We start from the raw sequence: 12,531 nt of genomic DNA, 5'->3' as shown, positions 1-12,531 counted from the left end.
AAAAGTTAAATTTTTACCCATGCTGTGCCGAAATCATATCGAACTGTGATGTTAAGACTGAGGTACTAACAAACGTTCATGTGCGTGTGTGTGTGTGTGTGTGTGTGTGTGTGTGTGTGTGTGTGTACCATTACACCCCTACATTATAATATTCTTTTATTGGTTTGTCCTATAGAAACAGTTAAAGGACATGCAGAGAACATTCCAGAAGAAAATTCAGCAGAAAGAGAAAGCTCTTCAGCAGCTGAGAGAGGCTGTGGAGTCTCATAAGGTGAGTCTGAAAAAGAGAAGTTTGTCTCAGTTTTGGTTAGGACTCTCCTCTTTCATTGAAGCTCACTGTGTGATTGTGATGTGTGTCCTAACAGCACTCTGCACAGTCAGCAGTGGAGGACAGTGAGAAGACCTTAACTGAGCTCATCCGCTCCATTGAGAGACACCGCTCTGAAATGACACAGCAGATCAGAGATCAGGAAAAGGCTGCAGTGAGTCAAGCTGAAGAAAGACTGGAGCGACTGGAGCAGGAGATCAATGATCTGAGGAAGAAAGACGCTGAGCTGGAGCAGCTTTTACACACACAGGATCACATCCTGTTCCTGCAGGTAACACAAATTTAGAAGAACAGGATCATAGTAAACTCATAAAAAAACATTCTTTATATATATATATATATATATATATAGTCAATATTTATATATTTATCATGATATTCATTTACCATTAATGGTGAAGGAAATGTTTTCAGTGTGTTTCTTAGACCTTAAGAATGAATTTAAACATGACTTGTTTGTTCACAATTAAACTCCAGAGTAGCTACCTTTTAATTTAGGGCCCCATACATTTTTTTTTTTTTTTTAACTTAAATTCTGTTTTCTGGATTCAGTGTTTTATGATTTGATACAAATTTATGCAATCAAATGAAAATATAAGTAATAAATAGTATAAATATAAGTAAGTAATTTAAAAAAAAAGATAGCATTTTTTTTTCTAATAAGATGATTGGGGAAAGTTACTTTAAAGTAATGCATTACAATATTGCGTTACTCCCGTTTCATTACTTTTAAGTTAACTTTCAAAATCTGGGCAGGGATCTTGTAACTTGTAACTTGCAAATGTTTATCCAGATACATGACAATGGACACATTACTCTTTAAATCACACTCAAAAACATCTGCTCTAAATCTGTGAACATCATCACAAAACAGACCTAAAATGGGCATCAGATGTACCCTTTTAAGCACAGTCATCATACAATCAGACTTACTTTAAGATCATAAAAACTTAAATTTTAACAAGAAATAGTTGAATAGCTGTAACACTGTTTGTAAAATCAAATCTTTGCATAGCTATGACAGGAATCACTGGAATCTAGCAATGCCTTTGAAAAACAGTTAATCTTAAAAAAGTAAAGCATTTACATGAACCCTTTGTAAAAAAAAAAAAGTGATAAGGATGTAGAAGAACTCGATGAAGATGTTTATTGCAGCATAGCAGTGACAAAGTACATGCAGTACCTTGGGTTCAACAGAGTTGGAGGCGTAGTTGGGGAGTAACTAGTTACATGTAACGGAATTACGGAATTGAATTGCAAAAAAAATGTAATTGTAATTAGTTACAGTTACTGGGAAAAATGTGTAATTAAATTACAGTTACTTTTGAAAAATGCCAGTGATTACAAAGGGGATTACATCTGAATTTTTTCACACACCCACCCCCACTTACAGATTGAATTGACTTCTTTCATAGATTGCATTAACTGCTCTAAAATGAGACACCAATGTTTCAGGAGTTTAGAGCACAGAATAGGACACATGCTTATTCGATAACTGTTTTATTTCCTATTTGGGTTTATGCATAAACTTTATTTTTTAAGATTTAAGTTTTTTCCAAAGCATTGTTAGATGCTAATGTTTTCTGTCATAACTATGCAAACATTTGATTTTAAATCCAGTATCATAGCTATTAAACTATTTCTTGTTACAATGTTATGTTATGATCTCACGGTGACCCGAGTTCGATTCCCGTCTCGAGGTCCTTTGCCGATCCTGCTTCCCTCTCTCCTCCCAGCTCTTTTCTGTCATCTCTCTACTGTAAAAAACATAACATTCTGCAGTTTATTTACTGATTGTTTGTGGTCATTTCACGATCATCATACAGCAACAACCACTCTTCCTCTTCTCTTTGGAGACATGCTTTGTAGTGCTAAAAGTCTCTCGCTGATGGTGCTTGTCTTTCTCAGACACTTTTAAATGTTTGCACCCTGCAGACATAAGGTTGCCTCGGTGGTGTCAGAAAATACTGTAACTGCATTTTATAATGAGTTGACTGTTCCCTTAAAATTATTTTTGACCCTTACATTGCAGTTCACACAACAAATATTCAAAACCTGTTGTGTAAACACATGAATAAATCATTTACAAATCTTTCTGCATCCCCTAATCTAAAGTGTAAACTACTCATCAGTTGTAAATGTTTTACAAACTTACAAACTTTACAAAAGTTACAGGTTGTGTGGGTATACACACTGGGAAGAAAGATCTACAAATGATGAGTAAAACATTTACAACTGATGAATTGTTTACACTTTAGATTAGGGGATGCAGAAAGATTTGTAAATGATTTATTCATGATGTGATCTTCAATGGAGGGTAAACATTTCAATGATTGACATTTCAATTGTTTATAATTGATTAATAATATATTAACTAGTAACTTATTAACCATTGACTAAGGATCTGTTTGATTATTTCATGATATGCTATTTTTTTTTAAAGATAACTTGTGACAGATAGTTATATTACTTAATAATTTTTAAACATAGTCATGTTTTGTAAATTATTAGTTCATCATTATCATAAACTTTCTTTAAATGATTTATTATTGAAAATAGCTAAAATACTAACATATCACTTATTAATCATTTATGAATGCATAGTCATGTTTTGTAAATGATTAGTTAATTATTAACTAATTACTTGTAAATTACTTGTAAATAAAATAACAAAACATACACAAATTGTTAGCATATCACTTAGTAATCTTTTATAAATGTTTTGTAAATGATTATTTCATAATTAACTAATTGCTTATAAATGACTTACAACTGAACGTTATTATAAAGTGTTACCAATAATTCAAATAGGTCACATAGACTATTTGACCAACAGCTCCTCGATAGGTATTGACTCGTGCAAATCTTATCACACTTCTTGAGCGTGCTGGCAAATACGTATACAGTGATTTGTGCAACTCTTAAGAACTGTGCTTCAGACATATTGCGCTAATAACTGCTCAGTTTGGTTTGTACATTAAATTAGTGCTTATAAAATATTTCATATAATTAATTAATAGCCTAAATCAGTGGTTCTCAAAACAATACTTGTAGATTTAAAAATAAAACCCGGCCTGCAGTGAGGATCGACTCAATCCGATGCTCTGAATGAGCTAACATCAACAATTGTTGATATAGTTCAGTATGCGGATGCCCTGGAGTCTCAAAGGACCCGGAGCAGCATCCACACGCTTAGTGAAAGTGCGGGGTGAGAGTGCAAGGCCGGATGGAAGAACCTGACACTGGTACTCTTAGCCCCCAAAGCGAACCCCAGGAACTTCCTGTGTTGAAGGACATGTGGAGGTATGCGTTCTTTAGATCTGCACGCAACCCCTCCCCATCCTTTGAAACAATGAAGTACCGGCTGTTGAACCCGGACTACCTGTCGTGAGGAGGGACCACCTCGATGGCCTCCTTCCAAGAGTGTGTCTATTTCCTGTTCCATTACCAGACCCTGCTCGGGGCCCACCAGAGTGGGAAAGACCCCGTTGAAAGTTGGCAGCTGAGCGCCGAATTGTATGCGATAGCTTTGCTCTACAGTGCGCAAGAACCAAGCAGTCAATAATCGCTGCCAATAATCTACTAAGGGAACCAGTCTCAAGTCCCGAGAGAGAGCACTAGATCTAGATAGAAAGGCAGAAAGGGTCTCTAACCTGTTCACCAGATCCATGCTATGATCCCCACAGCCGCAGTCGCCGCTCTGCCTCGGCAAAAGCGGGAGCTGAGCCACAGGGAATGCAAACGCGGGCAGTCAGCTCCCTCGAGAACTGACTCCCATGCTTTGCTCCCAAACAGACAACAAATAGAATAGGGTCTAAAATGTTGCTGCTTATATTCGTAAGAATGCTTTGTAGGACAGTGATACTGGAGTGTATCCAGAGTGGAGTGGAGTGTAGGACAGAGTGACACACACACAGAGCACTTGCTGAAAGACCATACTTGCTTTTAAGCATCCATTTTTAAGCGTCTCTATGTCACCCCGCCGGTGACGTCTCGCTTCTCCATTGGACTGAATGCACACGTGTTTCAGAGCGTGGTCATGCTGGAGGCGTTCCCCATAGTGTTGCGTCGCAGCTCGAGTTCCTGAAGGGGAAGAAAATTATTAGAGGCTTTAGGATTTATGTACAACAGGCTAATCCATTTAGAAAAATGTACAAAGCCTAATTTTTCATAACCTCAAACAGGTAACCCCACTTCACCCTATTGAATGCTTTCTCTGCATCAGTTGACACTAGAAGGCCAGAATCTGAAGTTATTCATAATATGAAATAAATGTTGTAAAGAAGAAATAGCTGCCATAGAATGGAAAACTGAATTTACCTTGGCATAGGTAAATAATAACAGTTCAGTACATGGACATGACATACCATGAGTCTCAAACACCATCGTTTCCTCCTTCTTATATAAATCTAGTGTTTGCAAAAGACCACCAAAAAATAGGTCAATTCCAACATATACCCGACTGTTATGCAACAGTCCCGGGATCGTTAATAGTTACACCTCCAACATTTGCATCGCCCAATCATCAGTAACTTCAGCACAGTAAAACAACGTGAGTTACTCAAGGGACACGGTTAGCTTAATGCTAGTGCTAGCCTGTTACATTGCTATACATAGGATTTCACTTACCACATAAACAGAGAGATGACTGTGCTGATGATGGTGAATGATGGAGAAATAACTGCCTGATGATGGTGAATGATGGAGAAATAACTGCGCTGATGATGGTGAATGATTTACAGATCTTGAGAATCACTGACGAGCTGCTCGTGTGTGGTAAGAAGCAATCCCTCTGCATTGTAACTTTACACAGAGCACAAGCGATCACAGTAATGAAACTAAAATATTCGCGATTCAAAACGGCAGATTCAACAAACCGCATATTAAAAGCGGCTAGAGCTCCTAATTAAATATATATTTTTATCCATGTGCGAGCTATTGAGCTCTGTGAAACACACGTCACGTTTTGGTGCATGGAACTTAGAACACACAGTCTTGTTTTTTTAGGGGCATAAGTTGTCAAGAAGACACTGCCACTTCTAAGCACTGAAGTGGAGAATACCTCTCGCTGTGCAGTGTCTTTTGCAAGTTGAGGAAGTTCATGTCGGACTGTTCTGCTCCAAGTTTATTATTATGAGTTACTTTGGCGACACCTAGAGGCAGTTCTACAAAAAAGCGAGTTCAAAGTGGATCACATTACTCACGCAGACATTTATTCCTCGATCTTTGGATGCCATCCTTTGTTTTGTTTGTAAAAGCATCATCTGTAAGTTAATTCTAAGTTACATAATACTTGATTATATATGTGATAAGTTTCAAATAACTTTCAAAGCTTTCAGTTTGTGATTCTAGTAATAGCCTTTAGCTGTTAGCCTAGCCTTTATTGGATATGGTGATGATTTCATTATACTCTGATAAAACAACTATACGAGTTAATATCTGTATTCATTGCTATTTTTAGTTATTTGATCATCTTATTTTTGCAAATTGATAACATCAGTATATCTGAGCATATGTAGACATATAAGTATCACAGCTATGTATATGCATAATCTTTAGTTATTGTATGATTATTTTGATTATTGTTTGTATGTTGTTTTTCTACAGTTTTACTCTTAATCCATAATGTACACCTATCTGGCATCTTATTAAACGAGAAACTAAGATGAATCCTGACTCTTCGATACTTTATGGGTGGAGTTTGGCTGACTGTTGAATTGCATTCATACATGCGACGAGAACAGTACACGGACTTTATTCACCATGCCCAGCAGCGTTGTTTTGCGTTGCAGCAGCGTTGTTTTGCGTTGCAGCAGCGTTGTTTTGCGCTGCCAGCCTCTCTCCCTGCTGACGGCTGGGGTCCTTTCCCAAGTAAGGAGATGCCTTGCAAACATATTTGGTCTCCAAATCCGTGGCCATCCAGAACTTGATCCCAAATTTGTCTGGCTTGGTTGCAATATGGTTGCAATATAATTGATATATTCACACAGCTTTTGACATTTGTGTACAAACATACATTGGAGACTAGGATTAGTTTGCGAAAGTAGGTTTTGAATTTACTTCAAAATGGCAGAAAAAAAACAGACCTTGTAGGGCGAATCTCTGTACATCATATTGACCCAAGGATTCCAAAAATATAAAAAGTTTGAGTCTACAACAAACGGTCTAGGAGTTATAAGCATTTCTGCATTTTTGATCACTGTAGCTCCCCCCATAGGCCGATTGAGTCTTTGGATCTGAGAAACAAGCAATACTACTGTGGGTAGACCAAGTTTTAGCTCTCTAGGCTTTATGGATTGGTCCACACAATCAGTTTTACTGGAGAAGAAGAACAATAAAAATCCTAACAATTATAATAGGCTTGAACTTTTAAAAACTTCCACTAGCGTGGGAGAGAGCCCGTCCATCAGCCCACAAGTAAGACTTTTCAGATGGTAGTATTATTCAACAGCAAAAAACACTACCTATTAGATTTTGCTTCCAGCATGATATTAATGTGGTGTGAGGTTTCATTAACGCGTACACCAGAACACACTGAAGTCCACAGACCCTTTTGAGAAGATGTACATTTACCTTCACTAATTTATCTTCCCACATTGTTCCTAACCTACAGTTAGTTTATAATGAATTTAACCAACGTTGTAAGTCATTTGTAGTTGTGGTGTTTCTTGTTTCTTTTTTACTGTTCTTCCTGTTCACTAATGCTCAATTATCTCTTAGTCACTTAATTAGCACATTAACTTCAACAATGCTTGAGTGTGTTACTTTTAACAATCTAAAGTGTGCATTATATAAACATTAAGCAGCTTTAATTTAACACTGGGGATTTTGCTGTGTAAAATTTGTAACTAATGTCAAACAACAAATGTTAGAAGAATGTAGCTGATGTTGTGAAAGTGTTTGTGAATGTTTGTGAAACAAATCTGATAGCAGTGCAGGTCACTGGGTGAAGTGTGATGGCCTTTCTGTTTTCTGTAGATTTCCCAGGCTCTATCAGCACCTGCTGAATCTACAGACATTCCCAACATTCCCTTTTGTTCTCACTTGTCTTTTGATGGTGTGAGAGAATCTGTCCAACAGCTGAGAGACAAACTGGAGGATTTCTGCAAAGAGGAGCTCAAAAAGATCTCTGACAAAGGTAAAGTCCTGGAGATTCATCTGTTCTCAGAAATGAGTCCTTCATCATCTAATTTTCTGTTAACATGATAATCACTTATTCTGTTTATTTCCACAGTCACACTCACCAACAGTGTTCCTTGGACCAGGAATGACTTCCTACAATGTAAGTCAACTAGCAAAAAGACTCACTGGGCGTCATTCACAAAACAAGCAGAACGAATTGTTCGTAAAGCCATTTTAATGTAAACTTTCAAATTCATGAAAATGTTGGTATTTTCAAAATGTTAGTCGGTATGAAAGAAATGCACACCTGCTCCCTACCATGTGTAAATGGTGCAAGAAACGTTTAGTGTTCTTTTGTTAACTACCACATTAATACTACCAGCGCCTACGTCACCATCAGCTGACAGGTTGTTTGAGTTTTTTGCGAGACAATACGGATTAAATGACTAGATTACCCACAATTAAAACATTTTATTTTATCACTTGTTGCGTAAATAATATAATTGTACTCATCAGCCTGAAAGTGCAAGGACACATCTAAATCAGCATCGTCATTCATAGTAATGTAAATGGAACTTCGTACCAGGGTAAAAAGTTAATCAACAACTATCCCTGCCTCAACTAGTTTGTTAGGTTTTTTTAACAGTCCTGAGAAATATAACAGTAGCATTATTCATCCTAGAGGCAGACAGTTTGTTCTCATGTCCAACATACCCACTGCCAGGCAGCATTTCTCTACACTGACCACTGATGCCACTTTTACTCCATGACGCTGGGTCAGTGAACTCATACATTGCGAGTGTGAGGCTGTCATGTGGCCCAAAACAACTACAACGTAAACTAAAAAACACAGAAAACCCTAACAAAGATGAAAGGCAGAAAAAAGGTTCACTCACAGAAAACCACCCACGCTCACACCACTCAGTGCACACGCTAACTCCCAACAGTCACATCGGAAGTAAGAGTGTGTGAGAGAGAGAGAGATAGAGAGAGGGAGGAAAGAGACAAAATGAAGGGTCATAACAGATACTGCTGATACACTGAACAGAGGCCATGACAAATTCAGCTACATGAAAAGATCAAATTGATTCATAATTCCTGATTTTGATGTGTTTTATCTCCATCAGATTCCCATCAGCTCACACTGGATCTGAACACAGCGAGTAAATTCCTCCACCTGTCTAAGAGGAACAGAGTGATTACTTTCAGTAAAACTTTCCAGCCATATCCTGATCATCCAGAGAGATTTGATCATGTGTGTCAGGTGTTGTGTAGAGAGAGTGTGTGTGGACGCTGTTACTGGGAGATTGAGTGCAGTGGAGATGTGCATATATCAATGTCATATAAGAGCATCACAAGGAAGGGAGACGGTTGTAAGAGCTGGTTTGGACGTAATGATCAGTCCTGGAGTTTGTTCTGTTCTCCAGACAGATACTCATTCATACACAATGACATAGTGACTGATCTCCCTGCAAAGCACATCATCAGTAGAAAAGGAGTGTCTGATATCTATAGAATAGGAGTGTATGTGGATCACGGTGCAGGAAGTCTGTCCTTCTACAGCGTCTCTGACACAATGAGCCTCATCCACACAGTCCAGACCACATTCACTCAGCCGCTCTATCCTGGGTTTATTGTTTCTTCTGGATCATTAGTGAAATTGTGTAGATGAATCAGAATAGACGGCAGAAAGATTCTACCCATAATCAGAGTTGGGACATAACAAAATACATGCAAGATCCTTGGTGTTAAATGTACATTGCTCGGCATCTATATAAGTTCATTCTCAGAGTGAAAGAGTGTTAAATGGTTAGCTCACATTACACAATATTTCACTAGAAAGAATGCCCAACAACTCTTGCCTCTAAAAGTTCCCTTCCCCTTTATCTTGCTCTCTCATTGGCTGTAGGTCATCACCAGTGGCTATTCCAGTCAAAACACATTTCACACTGCAAGTCACAGACAGTAACACTAACTAATAAAAAACAGAGAAGTTGCATGTGAACAATTCAGATTTAAATCTTTATATTAGACATTAAAGTATTATTCAAATGTAGATAAAGAATTAAGTAATTTACTTATCATATTATTTATAGTATTTCTTTTTCATAAATGTGTAATAGTTCTTAAATAGTCATTAATATTAAATATTAAATATTCCCAGAGCATTAAATATGTCAGATGCTTTTCTTGCATTTTTCTTACAACTCACTAACACTACCACTTGAGTACGAAAAGAGCTCTCACCATTTTGGTTACCCCATGACTTCTATTACATGAAAAAAAATACTATTGTAAAACTATTGTAAAATAAAAGTAATAATAAAAATAACAATAATATTCGCAATAACATATTGGTTTACTGAATAATAAAGTAAATATTAGGGCTGCACGATTAATGGCACGATATTATGAGGCGCACTTAGTCAATGAAGCCGGTATTGAGCATTCGATTATGAGCGCGATTTGGCGTAGCTTGTCAGTGATTTACGGCTCTGTCTATTAATTGCCGCTCCAGCTGAACGCTCGTGATGGAGCTTTAATACTAATCAAAGTACCGGCTTCATTGACTAAGTGCACCTCATAATATCATGCGATTAATAGTGCAGCCCTTGTTGGAATTTACCGGTATTCTAAGAATACCTACTTCCCCCCAGTCCGTTTATCCGCCCTTTAAATAAAACAGTTCGAGTCCGCGTCAAAGTTTAAAGCCAATTTAATAGCAAAGTCAAAGAGTGCTGAGCTCAGGATTCCAGAACAGCCAATATCAAATCTGACATTCTGGGCAGTCCAGGAATGTCTCACAAAGCTAAAATATGCATTTATATTCTTGATTCTGCAGGCCTCTCCTCCTGATATCGTTCAACCATTCTCCTCCAATCAGGGCGTGTTCACCAACCGTTCCTGGACAGAAAAGAAAATACAGCCCCATCCCATTCTTCTTCTTAGAGTGACTAAAAGTCTAGTCTAAAGTGACCTTCAAATTGCTACTACTTTTGCAGGGCTTCTTTTCTCCTACGTGCCTGTAAACAAAGGTTTCTCAGAGATGACATAAATGTAGAGAGTTCGCAACTACACGCACACATTTTACTAACAGATTCTGTTACATAGTGTACACTTTGTCTTTTCATAAGCACAGAACATTTCGTCTTCTCATAAGCACAGAACATCCAAAACAGAAATTTAAAAGCATTAACAAAAAGTATTTTCTACAATTCCCTCTCTTGATCTCTGAAAGAGATCACACTTCTTCATCCTCATCATCATATGCACCCTCATCTGTCAGCAAAGGCATCTGGTACGGTGGATGTTCTCTTTTCTCCTAACCAGATTGCTCTCAACCTGCTTCCACATGTTTCCATTCAAAGTTAAAGGGAAAGCCATCCTCACCATAGCGCACAATCCTTCCGTTATTTCTGCGGGCCTTGCTATCATCACCCCTGTACCACATGCATAATACAGACCTGCTCTTGCCCATGACCCCACCATTTCCTGCCCCCTCTGGTGGATTACCTTGCACCATGACACTCTGACGTTCCCTACTATCAGCTTATTGTTTTTAGGGGATGTGAAATTGAAACAGGTATAGTTTCCTTCTCTTACCTTATATGCAACCCCCACAGAAGTAGTATTAGTGGTAACAGGATAAATTTTGCTTAGTTCAAAACAGTTCTTTGGTTCTGCCATTTTTTTCATGCTCAATATACACTCATAACCCCATTTGTCTTCAGGATGCAGGGGAGCTGGTTCTGTGTTAAGTTCAGGTCTAGCCGCAGCACAAGCCATTCAGCCACTCCCATGTAACCAATCAATCCATAAATTTGTCTCCTTATACCCTGTTTCCATTGTAACTTTGTCATGCGAGGTGAGAGTGCTGTAATCAGTACTTCTAATGACTTTACCTGGCTTGGTGAGATCCCTGACCATCGGGACTGCAGTTGTGGCGTTTTTGCTCTCTATCAGTATTCGTATAAGTCCTAATGGGTACTTTCCTGACACATCTACCCCCAAATGTTATAAATGTTTCCACCCTGTCTGGCCCATCAAATCTCGCACAAGGGGGTTGTTTTCTTTCAATTGGGTCCAAAGGGGCGCTCAGATACAACATAACCCTGCACTGTTGGTGTTGTTTTTGGAACAGTACCCCACTCACACTAGCCCCTTGCAAATGGAATGGTACAGAATAATCTGGGGTCTGCAGTTCTGCAGCTTTGGCCAAATCAGTTTTTAGTGTTATATATTCCTGTTCTGCCTCAAAAGTCCATTTTAAGACACTTCTAGCATTTTTCATCCCTGCCTCTTTCTGAAATTCTTCCATATATACCTCATCTCCCTCCCTGTCATATTATAGAGTGCAATGCAACGGATCAACCGGCGCTGACAATGAAAATTGAGGAAATCCATGATGTCCATTTCTGTACAATTTTTGGTAATGTCTGGCATGTCTGGTGCAGTTAGCAATAGCCAATAAATATCTGCCCCCTTTTCCACCACCTTTTCTAGAACCCATTGTCCTGTGTCCCCCTTGTACCAGCCCCCCTCCAGTGGAGCAATTATTAATTGTGCCATCTGGAAATCTTATATAGATCCCATCTGGACTACAAAAAAAAAAAAACAATTCTTACCCCCAATTTCACTAAAATGTCTCTCCCCAACAAGGGTGATGGTGCACCTGTGGAGTACAAGAATAAGCTTAGTTAGTGGCCACCTTTCTGACTTCCCAGAGAACCCTTGTGCCCCCTGTAACAGTGGAGAAAGTAGCCCCAGTGTCCACTAGGGCTGTTATAGGCTTATTATTTTCAGCACCTGTAGGTAGGGTTCAACCTTTGCCCCCCTGCTGGTTCTCTGTTGACCTCGTCAGTAAAACTCTGCATCACCTGCCTGGTCCCAGACTGGGCATTGACCGGGCACCTGTTGGTTGGCAGGCAATGAGAGTGCATTTGGGACAGCTCCCCCTCTCCTTAGAGCCCCTCCTCCGAAGGGAGCCCGTCCCCCTGCAGGAGGTTGTCCCTTCCGTGGGCATTCGCCCTTCCAGTGACTCAAGTCTCCACAAATGAAACAACCCCCCAATGGTGGAGCAG

The 12,531-nt window shown here is 38.8% G+C and overlaps 1 protein-coding gene across 1 annotated transcript in view; it reads left to right on the top strand.

Moving 5' to 3' along the window:
* The window catches only part of LOC141333015 (tripartite motif-containing protein 16-like), a 28,610-nt gene extending 19,488 nt beyond the window's left edge, over positions 1-9,122 (top strand). The window contains exons 2-6 of the mRNA XM_073837963.1: positions 176-271; positions 366-599; positions 7,307-7,466; positions 7,563-7,610; positions 8,578-9,122. Coding sequence (XP_073694064.1) covers positions 176-271; positions 366-599; positions 7,307-7,466; positions 7,563-7,610; positions 8,578-9,122 — 1,083 coding nt within the window. The remainder of the gene's footprint in view (positions 1-175; positions 272-365; positions 600-7,306; positions 7,467-7,562; positions 7,611-8,577) is intronic.
* The last annotated feature ends 3,409 nt before the right edge of the window (positions 9,123-12,531 follow it).

Source organism: Garra rufa, chromosome 4 (assembly GCF_049309525.1).
Source record: "Garra rufa chromosome 4, GarRuf1.0, whole genome shotgun sequence".
NCBI lineage: Eukaryota > Metazoa > Chordata > Actinopteri > Cypriniformes > Cyprinidae > Garra > Garra rufa.
Note: the sequence above shows the minus strand (reverse complement) of the source record. Positions and strands in the feature narration are given on the sequence as shown.